The sequence below is a fragment of the Oryctolagus cuniculus genome, chromosome 2 (assembly GCF_964237555.1).
Source record: "Oryctolagus cuniculus chromosome 2, mOryCun1.1, whole genome shotgun sequence".
NCBI classification, from domain to species: domain Eukaryota; kingdom Metazoa; phylum Chordata; class Mammalia; order Lagomorpha; family Leporidae; genus Oryctolagus; species Oryctolagus cuniculus.
Genome location: NC_091433.1, coordinates 59,394,275 through 59,411,920, shown reverse-complemented (window position 1 = coordinate 59,411,920; position 17,646 = coordinate 59,394,275). Strand labels below are relative to the sequence as shown.

Sequence of the window (17,646 nt, the reverse complement as noted above, 5' to 3'; positions counted from 1 at the left end):
TAAAATTAATTTTGTCAGAAAACAATATGTGCAAAGTGTAATTTCATGAAACAAAATCTTCAGTGCAAGTATTCAGAAGTTACTCTCCAAAATTTAGCACCATTAATGACAAGCCATTCATTTATTCCTGAGCCATTTCTTTAGTTTAGTCCCTAGAATCCCACAACAGTCAGAAACCTTTGAGAGAAATTGAGGTCCCTTCTAACCATATCCACATTGCAGGACGTTGGTCACTGAATTTGATGACTTTCCTGAGCCTAACACCTCACAGAGTACCCATTTCAGTTTTAAGAACTCTAATTTTTTGGAATTCTGTGTTGGCGGGAGCTGGAGTAACAAGATGGCGGCGTCGGCAGAGTGACAGGGCTCCTTGGGTCGGCCGGCCACCGTGGTGGCAGCGGCATCACCTCCCTAACTCAGCGGGCTCCTTTTCCTGCCCCGAAAGCGAGGCAGCGGCAGCCTAGTAACCGCAAGACCTGCCTCACAATCGCAGGCCTGGCAAGAAGAAACCTGACTGAGCAGCGGTGGTAGGTCCCCGTCAGCCGGTTCTGGGCGCTGTGACGCCAGGAAAGGCCTCCCCTGTCCACTGCCTGCCGCCCTCGTCCGCAGCCTTGCCCGGTGGACCAGCCTCAGAAGCCTGCTACGTCCCCTCAGAGGTGCAGGGGCTTTGCCCCAGCCTCCATCTTTGTCTCTCAGGATGGCGACCAGCAGCGGCTCGAAGGCTGAATTCATAGTCGGAGGGAAATACCAACTGGTGCGGAAGATCGGGTCTGGCTCTTTCGGGGACATTTACCTGGCGATTAACATCACCAACGGCGAGGAAGTGGCAGTGAAGCTAGAATCGCAGAGGGCCCGGCATCCCCAGTTGCTGTACGAGAGCAAACTCTATAAGATTCTTCTAGGTGGAGTTGGTGTTCCCCACATACGGTGGTATGGTCAGGAAAAAGACTATAACGTGCTGGTCATGGATCTTCTGGGACCCAGCCTCGAAGACCTCTTCAATTTCTGTTCAAGAAGGTTCTCGATGAAAACTGTGCTTATGTTGGCTGACCAGATGATCAGCAGAATTGAATATGTGCATTCAAAGAATTTTATACACAGAGACATTAAGCCAGATAACTTCCTCATGGGTATTGGGCGTCACTGTAATAAGTTATTCCTTATTGATTTTGGTTTGGCCAAAAAGTACAGAGACAACAGGACAAGGCAACACATACCGTACAGAGAAGACAAAAACCTCACTGGCACAGCCCGATATGCCAGCATCAGTGCGCATCTCGGTATTGAGCAGAGTCGCCGGGATGACATGGAGTCATTAGGATATGTTTTGATGTACTTTAATAGATCCAGCCTGCCATGGCAAGGACTTAAGGCTGCAACAAAGAAACAGAAATACGAAAAGATTAGTGAGAAGAAGATGTCCATTCCTGTTGAAGTTTTATGTAAGGGGTTTCCTGCAGAGTTTGCCATGTACTTAAACTATTGTCGTGGACTGCGCTTTGAGGAAGCCCCGGATTACATGTATCTGAGGCAGCTATTCCGCATCCTTTTCAGGACCCTGAACCACCAATATGACTACACATTTGATTGGACGATGTTAAAGCAGAAAGCAGCACAGCAGGCAACATCTTCCAGTGGGCAGGGTCAGCAGAACCAAACCCCCACAGGTAAGCAAACTGATAAAACTAAGAGTATATGGGAAAGGTTTTTAAGCGTGGATTGTGGCACAGAAGTAGAGCGGATGACCAGAGCAGCATTTGTTTCTCCCCAAATCCTGAAATTTTAGTTCTTACGTACACTAGCCAGTGGTTGTGGACAACCAATTTACTTGGTGTAAAGAACTTAATTTCATTATAAACTGGTTCAGGGCAGCATTGTGATGCTGTATCCTGAGTTGTAGCCACTGTTAATTGTTTTTTTTTTTAAAGGAATTTTTAAAAATATTTATTTATTTGAAAGTCAGAGTTACACAGAGAGAGGAGAGGCAGAGAGAGAGAGGGAGGTCTTCCATCCGATGTTCACTCCCCAGATGGCTGCAATGGCTGGAGCTGTGCCGATCCGAAGCAGGAGCCAGGAGCTTCTTCTGGGTCTCCCACATGGGTGCAGGGGCCCAAGAACTTGGGCCATCTTCTACTGCTTTCCCAGGCCATAGCAGAGAGCTGGACCGGAAGTGGAGCAGCCAGGTCTCAAACCGGTGCCCTTATGGGATGCTGGTGCTTCAGGCCAGGGCATTAACCCACTGCGCCGCAGCACCGGCCCCTAGCCACTGTTAATTGTGAAGGTTAACTGAGGTAGTGAAACATGGTATCCAGTTTTTTAATCACATTTTTTCGAGTGGAAAAGTTAACTAAATGGTTGACACATACAAATTTGTGGAAAAATTGTGTATGCATCATTTTTTTGTTGTTAAGTTCCGTTAGTTTGAACTAGACTGCTTTGAAATCTCATTTCAGAAGAATGGCATAAGTAGTCTTCAGCTACAGTTGTGATGATTGTTAATTCTCACAATTGAGCATTCTTAGGGTTTTTTTTTATCCCTGGAGTTTTCAAGTTGTTCACTTAAGACATTCTTCAAATAGTTGCATTCTTGTTTGCAAGCCAGCTGTTAGGGTAACAACCAAAAATTCCAGTGCTTGAGCATAGAAAAGACTCTGCATGCTTACCTGTGCTAGAAGTAACAGCATCTAAAGTGAAGACTTAAGAAAAACTTAGTGACTACTAATAGTCCTACGACTCTGAATTGATTGTACAGTATTCTTGGTACTAAATGAAAAAAAAAAGCATATTTGTCACAGAAAATTAGTTAAAATCTTACAGCTGAACATGTATGTATGTTGCTTAGATAAATGTAATCACATTTATATGATCAGGGATTTTTCTCTATTTTGAAATGGGAGCCTTTTTATTTACAAGTTTATTAAAAAATAAAAATTTTGTAAAAATTCTAATTTTGGGAATTTTGGCTTTTTAAAACAGATCTATATATCTCACTTATGTTTTTCTGGACATGCATGGAATAAATACAATTCTTTTTCACATCACGCCTTAAGTTTTCTAAAGACAGTTGTCCCATTCAACCTAGCATATTTTCTTAACTGAATAAGACATAGGGAAAATACTATATTTCAAAATTTGAAAAAGAAATCAAGTATATTAATTAAAATACAATGATATATTTACCATTAGTGTTATAAATAATGTAATTCAGAAAGAATATATAGGGATATGTAAGTCAAATTTACACTAAAATACAAAAAGTATGGATGATAAATAAATTCCTTTTAAAAGGACTTTCTTATTTGATTTCTGCTTATTATCCTATTTCAATTTGACAAGAGTGTTTGGTCATTGATAATATCTTTGCTTCCATATTTTTCAGATGCAGAACTATATTCATGTGAACACTGAAAGTATTCTCAGAAGAAAATTTCAAATGGCAATTTGCTATCAAATGTAAGAATCTGTCCCTAATTTTGTTTCATGGTGACATTCCCACCCAGTTCAAGACATAGCTGATAAACCTTCCTTCCACTTGAAGTCTCCATGTCTGATAAAAAATGGAATAGTTGAGTTTATGCAGCTGTTCACGAGCTAATTATCTGCAATCATTTCTGATTACTTAATAGGCCATGGTAGGATGTGTGTTCACTGCTATGTGGAATTTACACATTAGGCTTTAATGTGCTGATATGGTTAATTGTGGTGCTCACTGCTGCCTGCTAATAGAACATTCCTGAAAATGAGACCATATCTCAATGGAATTTGCTTGTTTATTTTTAAATAAGTAATAACTACAAACTCAGATTCTAGATCCGGTGTTTACCATTGTAAGAATGCACTTTTTAGTGCTGTATCATTTCTAATGCAGTTGAATTATTCAAGTTTGAGAAAACAAGTTATTAAACTAATGAGTCAATAACCAGCTCCAACACATAGATTTAACATGTTTTCCTGCTCTGTTCAGTTTCCCAAATTATTTTCTGCCATTGATAGCAAAATAAATTCTTTCAACTGGTACCAAATAAGCTGAATGCAATAACATAATAATGAGAAAAATAAATGTATATTAAAGGCAGACAAATATGTATTAGTGTGTAAACCAAGATGCCTATGCTAGTGAGTAAGAGTTACACAGATATGTTAGTAGGGAAGGTAGACATGAAATTGTTGTAATGAGATCATTACTTTGTTTTGCAGTTTTGCATTTTTTGATAGCATTTAGTCCAAAGCATTCATATGTCACTTAAAAAATTTAGGGCTATTCTTTTGTTGATGCTCCATATTTGTTATTTTTCTGATTTCCAGAAATAGATGCAAAGTGCCTATGAATCTGTTCTAGGTATTCTTTTCTATCCTTCTTTTTGTTCACAAGATCTATTTTTCCCCATCATCACCTTTTCACTCTTTCATCTATTCTTAACATCTTTTCTGTCCCTCACCACTATTTTATTAGAGAAGCTAAAAGGATTTAAATAAGAAATAGGAAATGTACCTTTGACTTTCTTTGTAATTTCTAAAAATAATACTTTTCTCCACTTTTTTGGCCCTTCCCCAGGCTGATCCTGCTCTTTTAACGGCATTGGATTCACACTTTTGTGAATAGATCTCAACAAATGGGACCCTGTGGGACTCCTTGGGCCCATCAGTCTGCGTGAAATTGTGTGTTCCTAGAAATACTATAAACGTGGTGTTTCTTTGGGCTTAAAGCTATAATCTCTGAAGAAACAGGAACAGAAGGGGATTTAAATAATTTTAATTGACAATGATTTATTCTCATTGTTCTGGTAGAATGTAATATATGCCTGAGTTACTCCAAAGCTTGAGTTTCTCAATTCTTCACAAATTAAGGACTTTTAATAGTTCCTTCATGTTTCCTATTTCTATATTTTTGATATCTTATTGAAACCATAAAACTCCAGAATCTTCTGCTTATTACAAAGGAATTTTTAAAAGTTTGTGGAAATATAGAATTCAAAGATACTTCTTTTGATAGAAAATTTTTTGAAATTTAGGCATGGATTTTTCATAATATACATTTTATATGAACTTTCTGAAAGCCCCTCATACTTTTATTCTTTTTTTAAAGATTTTATTTATTTATTTGAGAAGTAGAGGTATAGATAGAGAGAGGGAGAGACAGACAGAAAGGGCTTCCATCCATTGGTTCACTCTCCAAATGGTGACAATGTCTGGAGCTGAGCTGATCCAAAGCCAGGAGGCAGGAGTTTCTTCCAGGTCTCCCACGCAGGTGCAGGGGCCCAAGGACTCCAAAGAGCTGGATCAGAAGTGTAACAGCCAGGACTAGATCAGGCATCCATATGGGATTCCGGAACCACAGGTAGAACCTTAGCCCACTTTGCCACAATACCAGCCTCCCTTTAGTTTTTTTTTTTTTTTTTTTTTTTTTTTAAGATTTACTTATTTATGTGAAAGTCAGAGTTACACAAAGAGAGAAGGAGAGGTAGAGAGAGAGATATCTTCCATCTACTGATTCACTCCCCCAATTGGCCACAATAGCAGGAGCTGCACTGATCCAAAGCCAGGAGCCAAGAGCTTCCTCCGAGTCTTTTCACATGGGTGCAAGGGCCCAAGGATCTGGGCCATCTTCAACTGCTTTCCCAGGCCATAGCACAGAGCTGGATCAGAAGTGGAGCAGACGGAATTAGAACTGGTGCCCATATGGGATGCCGGCATCGCAGGTGGCAGCTTCACCTGCTATGCCACAGCGCCGGCCCCCCTCTTTTAAAGTTCCAGTCTACACATATACAACATGACCTTCCTCATGCTCCCAATCAGCTTGCTCCTCTTTCTCCTTGGTCTCGTCTCTGCCTGGGGAAATTAAAGTTCTTTTTAAATATTGTCACCATTGCTGTTTTTTCCCTGAAACATTTTGGGAGAATTGTGAGAGATTATAGAAGCAGTCCTATTAATAACAAGGATGATAAAATTAACAGAAGTGCTTCAGCTGTCAGAAACTGCATTAAGCCCTTTTTGTGGGTATCACATTTTAGTATCCCAACAGCCCTGTGAAAATCCTACCATTGTTGTCATCACATAACAGATGTGGTAAGACTTAACACACAGTAGGTAAAACTTAGTCAAATATTGAGTTCATGATCACATAGTCTAGGGTAAGGTTAAGGGGCAGTGCGGGCGTTTGAAATAGCAGTTTGACTCCATAGCTCAATTTTATTCTTGAGTTTAAGTAATAAGTAATTAACCATTATGCACACTGTCTTCCACTTCTCTTTTTCATTTGCTCAAATGGCCTTCTGTTTGCATCATTAGTTTAGCATGTGTCCCACTGTGAATTGGCTTGCTTATCTGCCAATGTGTTCCTTAAGGGGAGAAAGTGATTTATTTATTTTTATAGCCTCAGAACACAGAACTGGCCCATCTTACGGACTCCATTTATAGTCTTGAGATGGAAATTGATTCTTCCTTTACAGATTTATCTGCCTGTATTTTCCTTCACATACCCTATGATATAGGCAAACAGAACTGTTTGCTATTCTCCACACACCCTGTGCCGCTGCTCTGTGATATCTCTGCTTATGCTGTGCCTACTTCTTGAAATGCCTTTTACATAAGCAGATCTTCACCAAGGCAAAATTCTAAAAGCTGAAGATTCTCTACCTTATGAATCAGATGAGCTTTCTGAAGCTCCTCTACTTTATGAATCAGATGGGATCTTTTCCTTCCTGTCCTCTGGAGCACTTGTTTATAGTGCTGTTGTTGCTTATCATTTCTACCTCATTAATGTACTTGCAAGATTTTTAAAAAAACCTCATCAATGAATTTTTCACATAGTAAGTGCTTCACCAAGATTAAGCAAATCTAGGTTATTTAAACTAGTTATCTTAGAGCCGGCGCCGCGGCTCACTAGGCTAATCCTCCGCCTTGCAGCGTTGGCACACCAGGTTCTAGTCCCGGTCGGGGCGCTGGATTCTGTCCCGGTTGCCCCTCTTCCAGGTCAGCTCTCTGCTGTGGCCAGGGAGTGCAGTGGAGGATGGCCCAAGTGCTTGGGCCCTGCACTCCATGGGAGACCAGGAGAAGCACCTGGCTCCTGCCATCAGATCAGCGCGGTGCGCCGGCTGCAGCGCACTGGCTGCAGCGGCCATTGGAGGGTGAACCAACGGCAAAGGAAGACCTTTCTCTCTGTCTCTCTCTCTCACTGTCCACTCTGCCTGTCAAAAAACAAAACAAAACAAAAAAACACACACACAAAAAAAAACAAAAAAACTAGTTAGCTTAGGTTTCTACAAAGTGAAGGGGTTGAATCTTCAGGGCAATGCAAGGAGTAATTGCATTCATCTACTATGTAGATGATACAATGTAGATATAAGGCAGTGTTATTTCTATATTTTCTTTTCAATGAATGCATACCTTTGGATCTGTGTAATTCTGGTCTGTCCATTTGTAAGCAAATTTCTATAAACTACAAGAAAAGACTTTTAACCTGAATTACTAGGAAAACTTAACAGCTTTTAAAAACTGAATAATTCCCCTTTTACTATAAACCAGCAACAGAATAGTGGTAACATGGTTAAAATGTTAAAATACTCTGGTATTACTATAAACCTTTATCCACTACTGAATGCAACAAACATTTACCAAGTTTCTATGGTGTGCAAGGCACAATACTTGGTGAGATTATGTGAAGAATAATGAAGAGTTACATATAATCCCTTAAGGAAGTGAACACTAAGAAATGCAGAAAGTACAAACAGCAGAACATAAGGCAGTCTATGCTATAAACTTTAGAAAACACTCAAAATGCTATAAAGATATCAGAAGAATAAGCTCATACCATGGTTATTTTCATTTGCATATATTTTCCTTTTATTTTACCTATATAGTTGATAGATATCTGTCTATATGAAAGGTGCAGTTTTGGGGACAACCACTATTTTTAATACATGGACAGAATAGTTTATTCAGAGTGCAGACCTTAGCACTTGAGAAAACTCATTTAAATGCTAGCTCTTTATAGTTCTTTCATGTCTCCCATTTCTAAATTTTTAGCATCTTATTGGAACCATGGCCTGTGTGATACATATTTCCTATGTAACCTACATAAGGCTTGGTTGTTCCCTAAACTGGACAATTAGAAATAAGAACAACAATGTCTGTTTCACAGGGTGGTCTAAAGGATTAAATAAAATAATCTATGGAAAGTGCTTAGCAGAGCAGCTGTGCTCAGTAAGGGCTCAATAAGGATTCAACAAACAGTGGCCCTTAAAATCACGATCTTCTACAGTTTTTTCTCCTGTCTTTAAAATACTTTAGATATTGGTTTGAAGTATCAGAAAATAGGCAGATAATCTCAAAAGTGGTAAATACCAGCAGACCACAAAGCATCTTCCAAAAGTTAAGCCCAAGGATTAATGGATGCAGGGTCTCAGGTCTGACAGTCCTGTCCTATTTTTGCAGCTGTGAGAGTCAATGTTATTGATATGAGACATTAACAATGACTATCTCCCTCTGCCTAATGGCTTAAGAGAACACAATCCCAGTGGCTCTTGCCCACAACCCCCATACAATGTAGCCCAGAAACACAAGGCAGTTCAGGAGATAATATTCTGTGACTGCAGACAGCCCAAGCAGGGATTGATCAGGAACCACAGCATTGCTGGAAGAATGAAGATCAGAACATCAAACAAAGGCTCTGAAAACTGAACAGCAATTGGAACTACAGCCCACTAGCCAGGCCAGAACCTTAACATATGCAGTGTGACAACATGCTAAAATAGATTTAAATAGGTTCTAGGCTCTAAGATAATAATCAAAACATTCAAGACACATGAAAATTCACCTGTTATGCCAAAAATCAGGAAAACAACAACTTGAGTGAGAAAATATACTCAATCCATGACAGTACTGAGATTAATCAGTATTAAAATTACCTGACAAGGATTTGAAAGCAATTGTCATAAAAGTGCTTCAAGAATCAATTATAATTTTTCCTAAAATCAATGGAAAAATTAAAAATCTCAGCAAAGAAATAGAAATTATAGAAAAGAATCAGAAGTTGTAGAAAATTATATAACTGGAGAATACAATCATTGAAACAAACAAACAAAACTTTTGTATGGTCTCAGTTGTAGAATAGAGATGACAGAAAATAGTTTCAGTGAACTTGAAGACAGATCAATAAAATGTACTCAATTTGAACCAGAGGAAGAAAAATGATGATCAGAACCTCAGGGGTTTGTGGGACAATAGCAAACAAATGATCTAATATTTGTAACACTGGAGTCTCAGAAGGAAAATAGGAAGAAATTGAGACCAAAGACATATTAGAAAAACTCATGGTTGGAAATTTCCCAAATTTTGAAATAGGTATTATAATTCATAATTAACTACAAGTACAGTTAATATACTACCACATCAGACAAAATATAGAAAACTTGCAACCAATTAGACCATTCTATTCTTTACGATATAGTTCCCATATATATGAGCATACTTCAGAAAGTCTGTGGAAAAATGGAATTAAAAGTTTGTTTAGGTGCGAAAAATTTTATATGCATGCAGTTTTTCATAATATGCATTTTTCATAAACTTCTTTAAGACCATTGATGTGTACATACTCAAATATTGCAAATTCCAAAAGAAATGTTTTATATAGATATAGGTGTACTTTAAATAGTCCTCTATATTTTAAACAAATTAAGAGGAAAAATATATATTTACTTACATATTCACCATTTCAGATTTTATGTTACTTTTTGAAGATTTGGATTTCAATCTGCTACCATTTCCCATTAGCATTCACCTGAACACACACAGTTATAACACCTGTTTAAAAATCCTTGCTAGAGGAACATTGGTGATTTTGGAGTGGGTCTTGATTCTTTGAAGGGCAGAATAATAGAATTCCTATTTGCTAGTTCACTCCCCAAATGCCTGCAACAGAGCTGAGAACCAAATCCAGGTCTCCCAATCTAGCCGTCAGGAACGCAACTACTTGCCTCCCAGGGTCTGCATGTTTGAAACAGCCTCACCTGTTCATTTAAAGGATGGACTCGGACTCAGGAAGAGCAGTGAAAGTGGGACTTTATTAATGAGCCTGCCAAGACCAGGTGCCTGGTGGGCCCGCACACCCAGGGTAGTTTACAGCAAGCCATTTATTTTCTAGCATGCAGGTTCCCATCCCCCACCCCCATCCAGTTCCTCACTGACTGAGTACTCTGGGTTTACAATCTTCCCAGCATTTGCTCCAGCTTTTGGGTGCTAACATCCTGTTTGCCTAAGAACTTTCAGGTACATGTAACCTAGGTGTTAAGCTAGCTAGCTGTGAACATCATACTGTGAAAATGAACCAGATGTTTACTTCTCACATGCATTAGCAGGAAGCCATAGTTTGGAGTCAGAATGAGGCATTGAACCCAGGCACTCCGATGTTGGACATGGACATCTTAATCAGTGTCATAACCAATAGACCAACACTCACCCCCCTGTTGCATAGTTTTAGATTGTATCCCGCATAGTTGAATATTATGTGGTAGTGATTCCAGATTTGGTACATTCTTCTGGAAAGTGAGTGTGTGGTTTTTTGTATGTTTTTGTCTTGTCTTAGCAAGCAACTCATTTGGTTAGATTATTACTGCAGACTTTGGTGGAAGATAAAACCTTGGTTCTGCTGTTTCATCTTTAGCTGCTGTGTGTTCAGCTTTTCCCTTGCTTGTATAGTTCAGGGATAGTTCAATGCTATATGTAGGGGGTTGGGGTTTTCTTGTGAATATTTTTATTTGTTTGAAAGGCAGAGTTACAGAGACGGAGAGATCTTTAACCCTCTCTTTCACTCACCAAATGGCTTCAACAGCTAGGGAGCTCCGTTCTCAGGCACATTAGTAGGGAATTGGATCAGAAATGGAGCAGCGAGGACACCAACTGAGTTCATATAGGATGCCAGTGTTGCAGGCAGTGGCTTAGCCCAGAGTTGTCTGTTTATTTATCTATTTATTTAACTTTTAAGAAATTTACTTGATAATTTAGATTCTCAGGTAAAAGCAAATGCATCATTACAACAGAATTCTCATGTTAATATGATATTAATGCAAAGAGAACAGATTCACCTTAGTTCATAGATGCAATTTTAATACTTCCCTTCCTGCTCCCTTTCCTTCTTTCCTTTCTTCCCTCCCTCCCTTTTCTTTTTACTTTTTCTTTTACAATTTTGAGGTAAAATATTTGTATTTTACATTACAGTCAAAGGCTTAATGCTCCAATAAATAAAGAGTTCAGGGGTCGGCGCTGTAACACAGCAGGTTAAAGCCCTGGCCTGAAGCGCAGGCATCCCATATGGATGCCGGTTCTAGTCTTGGCTGCTCCTCTTCTGATCCAGCTCTCTGCTATGGCCTGGGGTAGCAGTAGAAGATGACCCAAGTCCTTGGGCCCCTGCGTGCACATGGGAGACCTGGAAGAAGCTCCTGGCTCCTGGTTTTGGATCGGTGCAGCTCTGGCTGTTGCAGCCATCTGGGGAGTGAACCAGTGGATGGAAGACCTCTCTCTGTCTCTGCCTCTCTCTCTGTACTCTGTATTTCAAATAAATAAAATAAATCTTTAAAAAAAAAAGAGTTCAACAAGTAAAAAAATAAAAGGACCCTAGTTCAGCAGGAATATAAGCATGGGCTATAAACAATAATCAAATGGAAAGAAAGATGACTATTTCACTTAGGTAGAGGTTTTTTGTCGCTCCCCCTCTTCGCGGAGGAACGACACAGGACCCTGCGCTGTTCTTTTGTCTGCTCGGCCCTCCCCGGGTTTGCTGCTGGTTCTTCCCGGGTTGGCTGCTGTCCCTCCCACCTCCGTGGAAGGGCGGTTCCCCCTGCCACTTTCCCCACTTCCGTGGGGGAGCAGCACACCGCCGGCCGGCTCTCTCGGGGGCTGCTCAGATGTCATCTGGATGTTCCCTTTAGATGTTCCTGGTGCATGTTGTCTCTCTCCTCCTTTATAGTCCTCTTCCACCAATCCCAACTCTACCCACACGCCGAGTACGCTGCTCTCCTCCAATCAGGAGCAGGATCAGCTCCTGCAGGTTATTGGTCGAACTGGAGGCAGCTGTGTAAAAGTTGTTTCCTCCTCTCCCAGCGCCATATTGTGGGAGAGCAGATGCATAGAATAAGTCTTAATTCCAGTAACTTAGTCTAGTCCGAGTTGCTCCCCACAGTTTTTTTTTTTTTTTTTTTTTTTTTTTTTTTTTTTTTTTTTTTTTTTTTGACAGGCAGAGTTAGACAGTGAGAGACAGAGAGAAAGGTCTTCCTTCCGTTGGTTCACCCCCCAGATGGCTGCTACAGCCGGTGGGCTGCGGCTGGTGCTGCGCCGATCTGAAGCCGGGAGCTAGGCTCTTCCTCCTGGTCTCCCATGCGGGCGCAGGGCCCAAGCACTTGGGCCACACTCCACTGCCTTCCCGGGCCACGCAGAGAGCTGGACTGGAAGAGGAGCAACCGGGACAGAACCCGGCACCCCAACTGGGACTAGAACCCGGGGTGCCAGCGCCACAGGCGGAGGATTAGCCTAGTGAGCCGCGGTGCCAGCCCGTTTTTTTGTTTTGTTTGTTTGTTTTTTAGTTCATGCTCCCATATTCTTTTTTATTCAGAATCTAGAGTTATCTGTGGGAACGCTGTATTCAGTTGGAATATACTGGGGTAATGCAAACAGAAACCTCTTTGAGACTTTGATGAGCAATTTTGTGGGCTGGTGCCGTGGCTCACTTGGTTAATCCTCTGCCTGTGGCACCAGCATCCCATATAAGTGCCGGGTTCTAGTTCTGGTTGCTCCTCTTCCAGTCACGGTCTCTGCTGTGGCCCAGGAGGGCAGTGGACCGTGCACCCGCATGGGAGATCAGGAGGAAGCACCTGGCTCCTGGCTTTGGATCAGCGCGGTGCACCGGCCATAGCAGTCATTTGGGGAATGAACCAGCAGAATGAAGACCTTTTTCCTCTCTGTCTCTCTCTCTTACCATCTAACTCTGCCTAATTAAACAAAAAAAATTTTTTTTGTTAAAATTAAGTTAGGAGGAATGTCATCTTTCAGATACTCATCCGTTTCAAATATAAACCTGTGTTTTCATCCATCTGACTTTTTAATTCTCTTAGTAAAACTGTCAATGATGTAGATTCTAGCCATCTCTTATTAATAAAAAGGATCTGAATTTATCATATTAAGAAGCCTATTGTGTTTCAAATACCCGTATTTCCTTTAATGAAAATTTTTGGAAATTGACCTTATGGGAGCCCTTTTAGCTCTTTGTTGCACAAACATTCACTTTCTTTCTTAGTACACACACCGTGTCCTTCACATCAGGTCAGCTGAGACTGTCAATTTCTGGTCCAGTTCCTAGTCTTCCCTGTAGAAATGATGCCCTCCTGGGCTCTTTGGGTTAAGATCACTGATCGTAGGTTGGTTATAATTTTGTCTTGACTATAAAATGTGCTATAAAATGTGCTCTGTTCTTGATGATAATTTCCTATGTTATTAATATGTATGCATGAACAATTTAGTGGAAGAATGGAAAAAGGGTTGAAGTCATTGCTTTTTTAAAAAAAGATTTATTAGGGCCAGTGTTCTGGTGCAGCAGGATAAAGCCCTGGCCTGCAGCACTGGTATCCTATATGGGCGCTGGTTCGAGTCCCAGCTGCTCTACATCTTGCCAGCTCGCTGATGGTGCATCTCAGAAAGCAGCAAAGGATGGCCCAAGTCCTTGGGCCCCTGCACCCACGTAGGAGACCCGGAGGAAGCTCCTGGCCTCTGGCTTAGGATTCGTTCAGCTCCCGCTGTTGCAGCCATTTGGGGAGTGAACTAGCAGTTGGAAAACCTCTCTGTCTCTACCTCTCTCTGTAAATCTGTCTTCAAATAGACAGTATAAATCATTAAAAAAATTATTTTTGAGAGGCAGAATGACAGACAAATGGAGAGAAAGAAATCTTCCATCCTTTGGTTCACTCCCAAATGGTCATGACATTCAGGGTGGGTCTTCCATGTGGGTGGAAGGGGTCCAAGAGTTTGGGCCATCTTCCCCTGCCTGCCCAGGTTTATTAGCAGGGAACTGGCCTGGAAGCAGAGCAGCTGGGACTGGAACTGGCGCTCCAATCCAGGATGCTGGTGTTGCAGGCAGCAGCTCAACCAGCTGTGTCACAATGCTGACTTCTGTGCTCCCTTTCCTGCCTCTTTTTAAAGTAATAGATTGAACCAGCTCTGCAAAGACTTTTCCACAAACATGAAGAAATACTTTAAGGTTGATTTTTTCTTTCCTTTTGGGCAACAGGCATACAGTTACCCAGATTAAATTTTGAGGGGAAAATGGAATAAAAATAAGAAATAAAAAATACATTAAGCTTCTGAAACTGACTTATTCTTAAATAAGTGTTAAGATTAGAAAAATATAAACCAATTTGTTTTAAGTAGATATATGTAATTATGTACTATTTTGTTTTGTTTTGTTTTAATTTTTATTTGAAAGGCTGAGAAACAGAAAGAGAAATACTTTCCTTACATTACCCAAATATCTGTAAGAACTGGGACTGGGCCAGGCCAAAGTCAGGTATCCAGATCTCAATCTGGGCTTCCCATGTGGTGGCAGGAATCCAAGTGCTTGAGCCATTATCTGCTGCCACCCAGGGTGAGCAACAGCAGGAAGCTGAAATTGGAATAGATGTTGGAACTTGAACCCAAGCACTCTGATATGGAATGGATGTGTTCTAAGAGATGTCTTAGCCACTGCACGAATTGCCTGCCTCTCAACTTCTGTTCTTAAATATTGTTTTACACACCAAATCCCCATAACTTTCTATGAAAATGCACTTTAAGTTATATATGGATTTGGCACACTCATAACACCTAACAAAGACTTAATGTTTGTTGAATAGAATAAAAAGTATTCTTCTTCATAAGTGAGATATCTTTTCTTTTTTTAGATTTATTTATTGGGGCCAGCACTGTGGCATAGCAAGTAAAGCTACTGCCTGCAGTGCCAGCATCTCACATGGGCGCCGGTTCAAGTTCCAGCTGTTCTACTTCTGATCCAGCTCTCTGATATGGCCTGGGAAATCAGTAGAAGATGGCCCAAGTCCTTGGGGCCCCTGCACCCTCATGGGAGACCCAGAGGAATCTTCTGGCTCCTGGCTTTGGATTGGCGCAGCTCTGGCCATTGTGGCTATGTGGGGAGTGAACCAGCAGATGGAAGACCTCTCTCTTTCTCTCTCTCTCTGCCTCTCCTTCTCTCTGTTAACTCACTTTCAAATAAAAAGATTTATTTATTTATTTATTTATTTGAAAGGCTAAGTTACATGGACAGAGAAATCAGCTATCCGTTGGTTCTCTCCCCAAATGGCCACAATGGTTAGGATGAAGCCAGGAGCCAGGAGCTTCTTCTGGGTCTCCTTCAGTGACCCAAGCACGTGGGCCATCTTCTGCTGCTTTCCCAGGCACATTAGTAGGGAGCTGGATTGGTAGTGGAGCAGGTGAGACATGAACCGGTGATGATGTGGCATCTTTGCCTGCTATGCCGCAATGCTGGCTCTGAAATCTTATTAGTTAAATTTTCTTCAAGAGAATAAGAAATTCTTTTAATTATATATTATAAATAGAGTACCTGAGAAAACAATTCACTACAGATACAATATCTTATTATACTGCACTACAGTCCTCTCCAAGAAAAAAAATCACTGCTTCCCTAAAGAAGTTATAAGACAACAGCAGCATGCTAAAAATACTTTATTGTCATTATTAAGAGGATTAAATACACATTGTAAGTGGAATATGCTGTACATCTGATAAAATAAGCATTTATTAAGGTTAAACAAAACACATACAAAAAGAATAAATTGAATTTTCAAATGCTGCAATAACTTTGAATATAACAGGTATTCTGCATCTTTCAGTTAAAGAAAGGGGAATAGACATTATAAAAAGTCTAAAGAGATCAAATGCCAGATATGCTATAGATGGAGAAAATATTAGCAACCTGGAATCATATTAATTCCCTGGCCTGTTTTCTGCCCACTGGAAAAAATCGCACTGTTTTTCCTTCCCAAGAGGACACACAAAGAAATTTCTTCCATTATTAGGCCCAATCTTCAACACCGTTCTCATAATGGAGCGCTTGCCGTGGTTGCAGAGTGGGAAGGACAAATCAGCCCACTGGGGGAAAAAAAGAAGACTCTATTTGAATGTGGAAGTTAACATCACGTGCTGGCTAAACTTAGGCACACTTATTAGTGCCACATTGTCTTTACTGCTATTAGGATTAAATTGACATTGTAAAGCAGACATAAATCATTAGTGGTGCCATTAAAACTGCTTATATCTTATAAGAAGCATCTCTCATAAATTTGTTGGAATTTCATACATAGCAAGTTGCCACAAGCCTCCCTCTGTTTAAAGGCATAATTGAAAACTATCAGAATCTTGCTGTAAAGCAATCAGTAGTGTCCCTGCTATAGGTCTGTTTTAGTTAACACTCTAGGATCAAATATTTGTCATGATGCTAATACTAAACTTCTTTCCAGGGGTGGGGAACATCTGGCTCATAGGCAATATAAGGCCACAAAATCAGTCATTTGTTCTGGCCCTGACAAGACAATTGCAATTCAACAAATCTATAGCACAGTAATTTTTAAGTTGATAATTTTATGGCCTATGAATGATGTTATAAATATTCAAATGGTCCTTGTCAGAAACAAGATTCCCCAATCCTGCAAGGGAAAGAATGAATCCACAGGGACTTGCCTGGAATTAGACTGGGCAAATTTCATTGTATTAATTTTGGCCTTGGAGAGGTTTGAGGTAGGCTATTATCTCATTTTCTACATGACATCTACAAAAGCTTCTAGAGAAGGAAATCTGTGTATTTACTTGAATTTACATCTGGTTCAAGCATTGAGATCTAAAATCACTATCAAATTTTCTCTGGGAAATTCCTTAAGAAGGTATCACACTCTCAATAAGCCTACCAGAACATTTTTTTGCTCCTGCATTGGAACAGATTAATCTTTTTCCAGTTATATACCAGATAAAGCAAAACTTGGAACAACATGTTGTCTAGGCACACAGATTGGTGAGATGGTCACTGTGAGGAACGCAGAAAGTGAGACCAACTTAAAGGACATCTTCTATCATTATTTCATTATTAGGGAAACACCAAAAGACTAGAAAGGCATGAGAAATCACCTGTAGCTACACTATTTTTGTATCATTACTTTTTTTGGTCAAGCTTGTATAGACTTTGCTATGGCTGTTGTACTCAAGGCAGGTGAATTGTTTTTCTTGTGTATCTCTATCCAGTGCATAAACCCAAGGTTTAATGTAGCATTGAATTCAGGGAGAACAAAATTTTAACGTGGATTATTACCTACATTGAGTCCTACTAGAATTCACTAGTCACTCAATACCTTTCTATCTTCATGAACCAAGGGCAACATTTCTATGTCTGTGGTTTCAAATAAGATATGGTCTAATAATCTAATAGTTATTATTTTATTTTCTTTTTTGCTGAATTCCTTTAAATTTTAAGTTATTCAACATTTAGGCTTTAAACTGGATGCTAGTGTGGCTACTTAACCATATTCAAAAATTTATGGCAAAAACTTTTTTGTTTTTAATTTTTTGAGAGAAAGTCCCCCACTCACTGGTTCACTTCCA

The 17,646-nt window shown here is 40.1% G+C and overlaps 2 protein-coding genes across 11 annotated transcripts in view; one reads left to right on the top strand and one right to left on the bottom strand.

The window, feature by feature from the left end:
• Positions 1–400: 400 nt before the first annotated feature.
• The window catches only part of LOC100352479 (casein kinase I), a 182,903-nt gene continuing 165,657 nt past the window's right edge, over positions 401–17,646 (top strand). For 5 of the 9 annotated variants that reach the window (XR_011386287.1, XR_011386288.1, XR_007914087.2 and 2 more), the window contains exons 1-2: positions 402–1,667; positions 3,380–3,453. Coding sequence is in view for 5 of the 9 variants with exons in the window: in XM_070068312.1 (XP_069924413.1) it covers positions 698–1,667; positions 3,380–3,408 (999 nt within the window). In the remaining 4 variants the exon portion in view is untranslated. Of the gene's footprint in view, positions 1,668–3,379; positions 4,442–4,555; positions 4,929–17,646 lie in introns of those variants that run through there. The other 4 variants (XM_070068310.1, XM_051832569.2, XM_008250064.4 and 1 more) reach the window with 3 other exon arrangements.
• NEIL3 (nei like DNA glycosylase 3) overlaps positions 15,707–17,646 on the bottom strand; it is a 59,977-nt gene continuing 58,037 nt past the window's right edge. For both annotated transcript variants that reach the window (XM_008250076.4, XM_070068308.1), the window contains exon 10: positions 15,707–16,146. In XM_008250076.4, the coding sequence (XP_008248298.2) occupies positions 15,982–16,146 (165 nt within the window). In that variant the 3' untranslated portion in view covers positions 15,707–15,981. The remainder of the gene's footprint in view (positions 16,147–17,646) is intronic.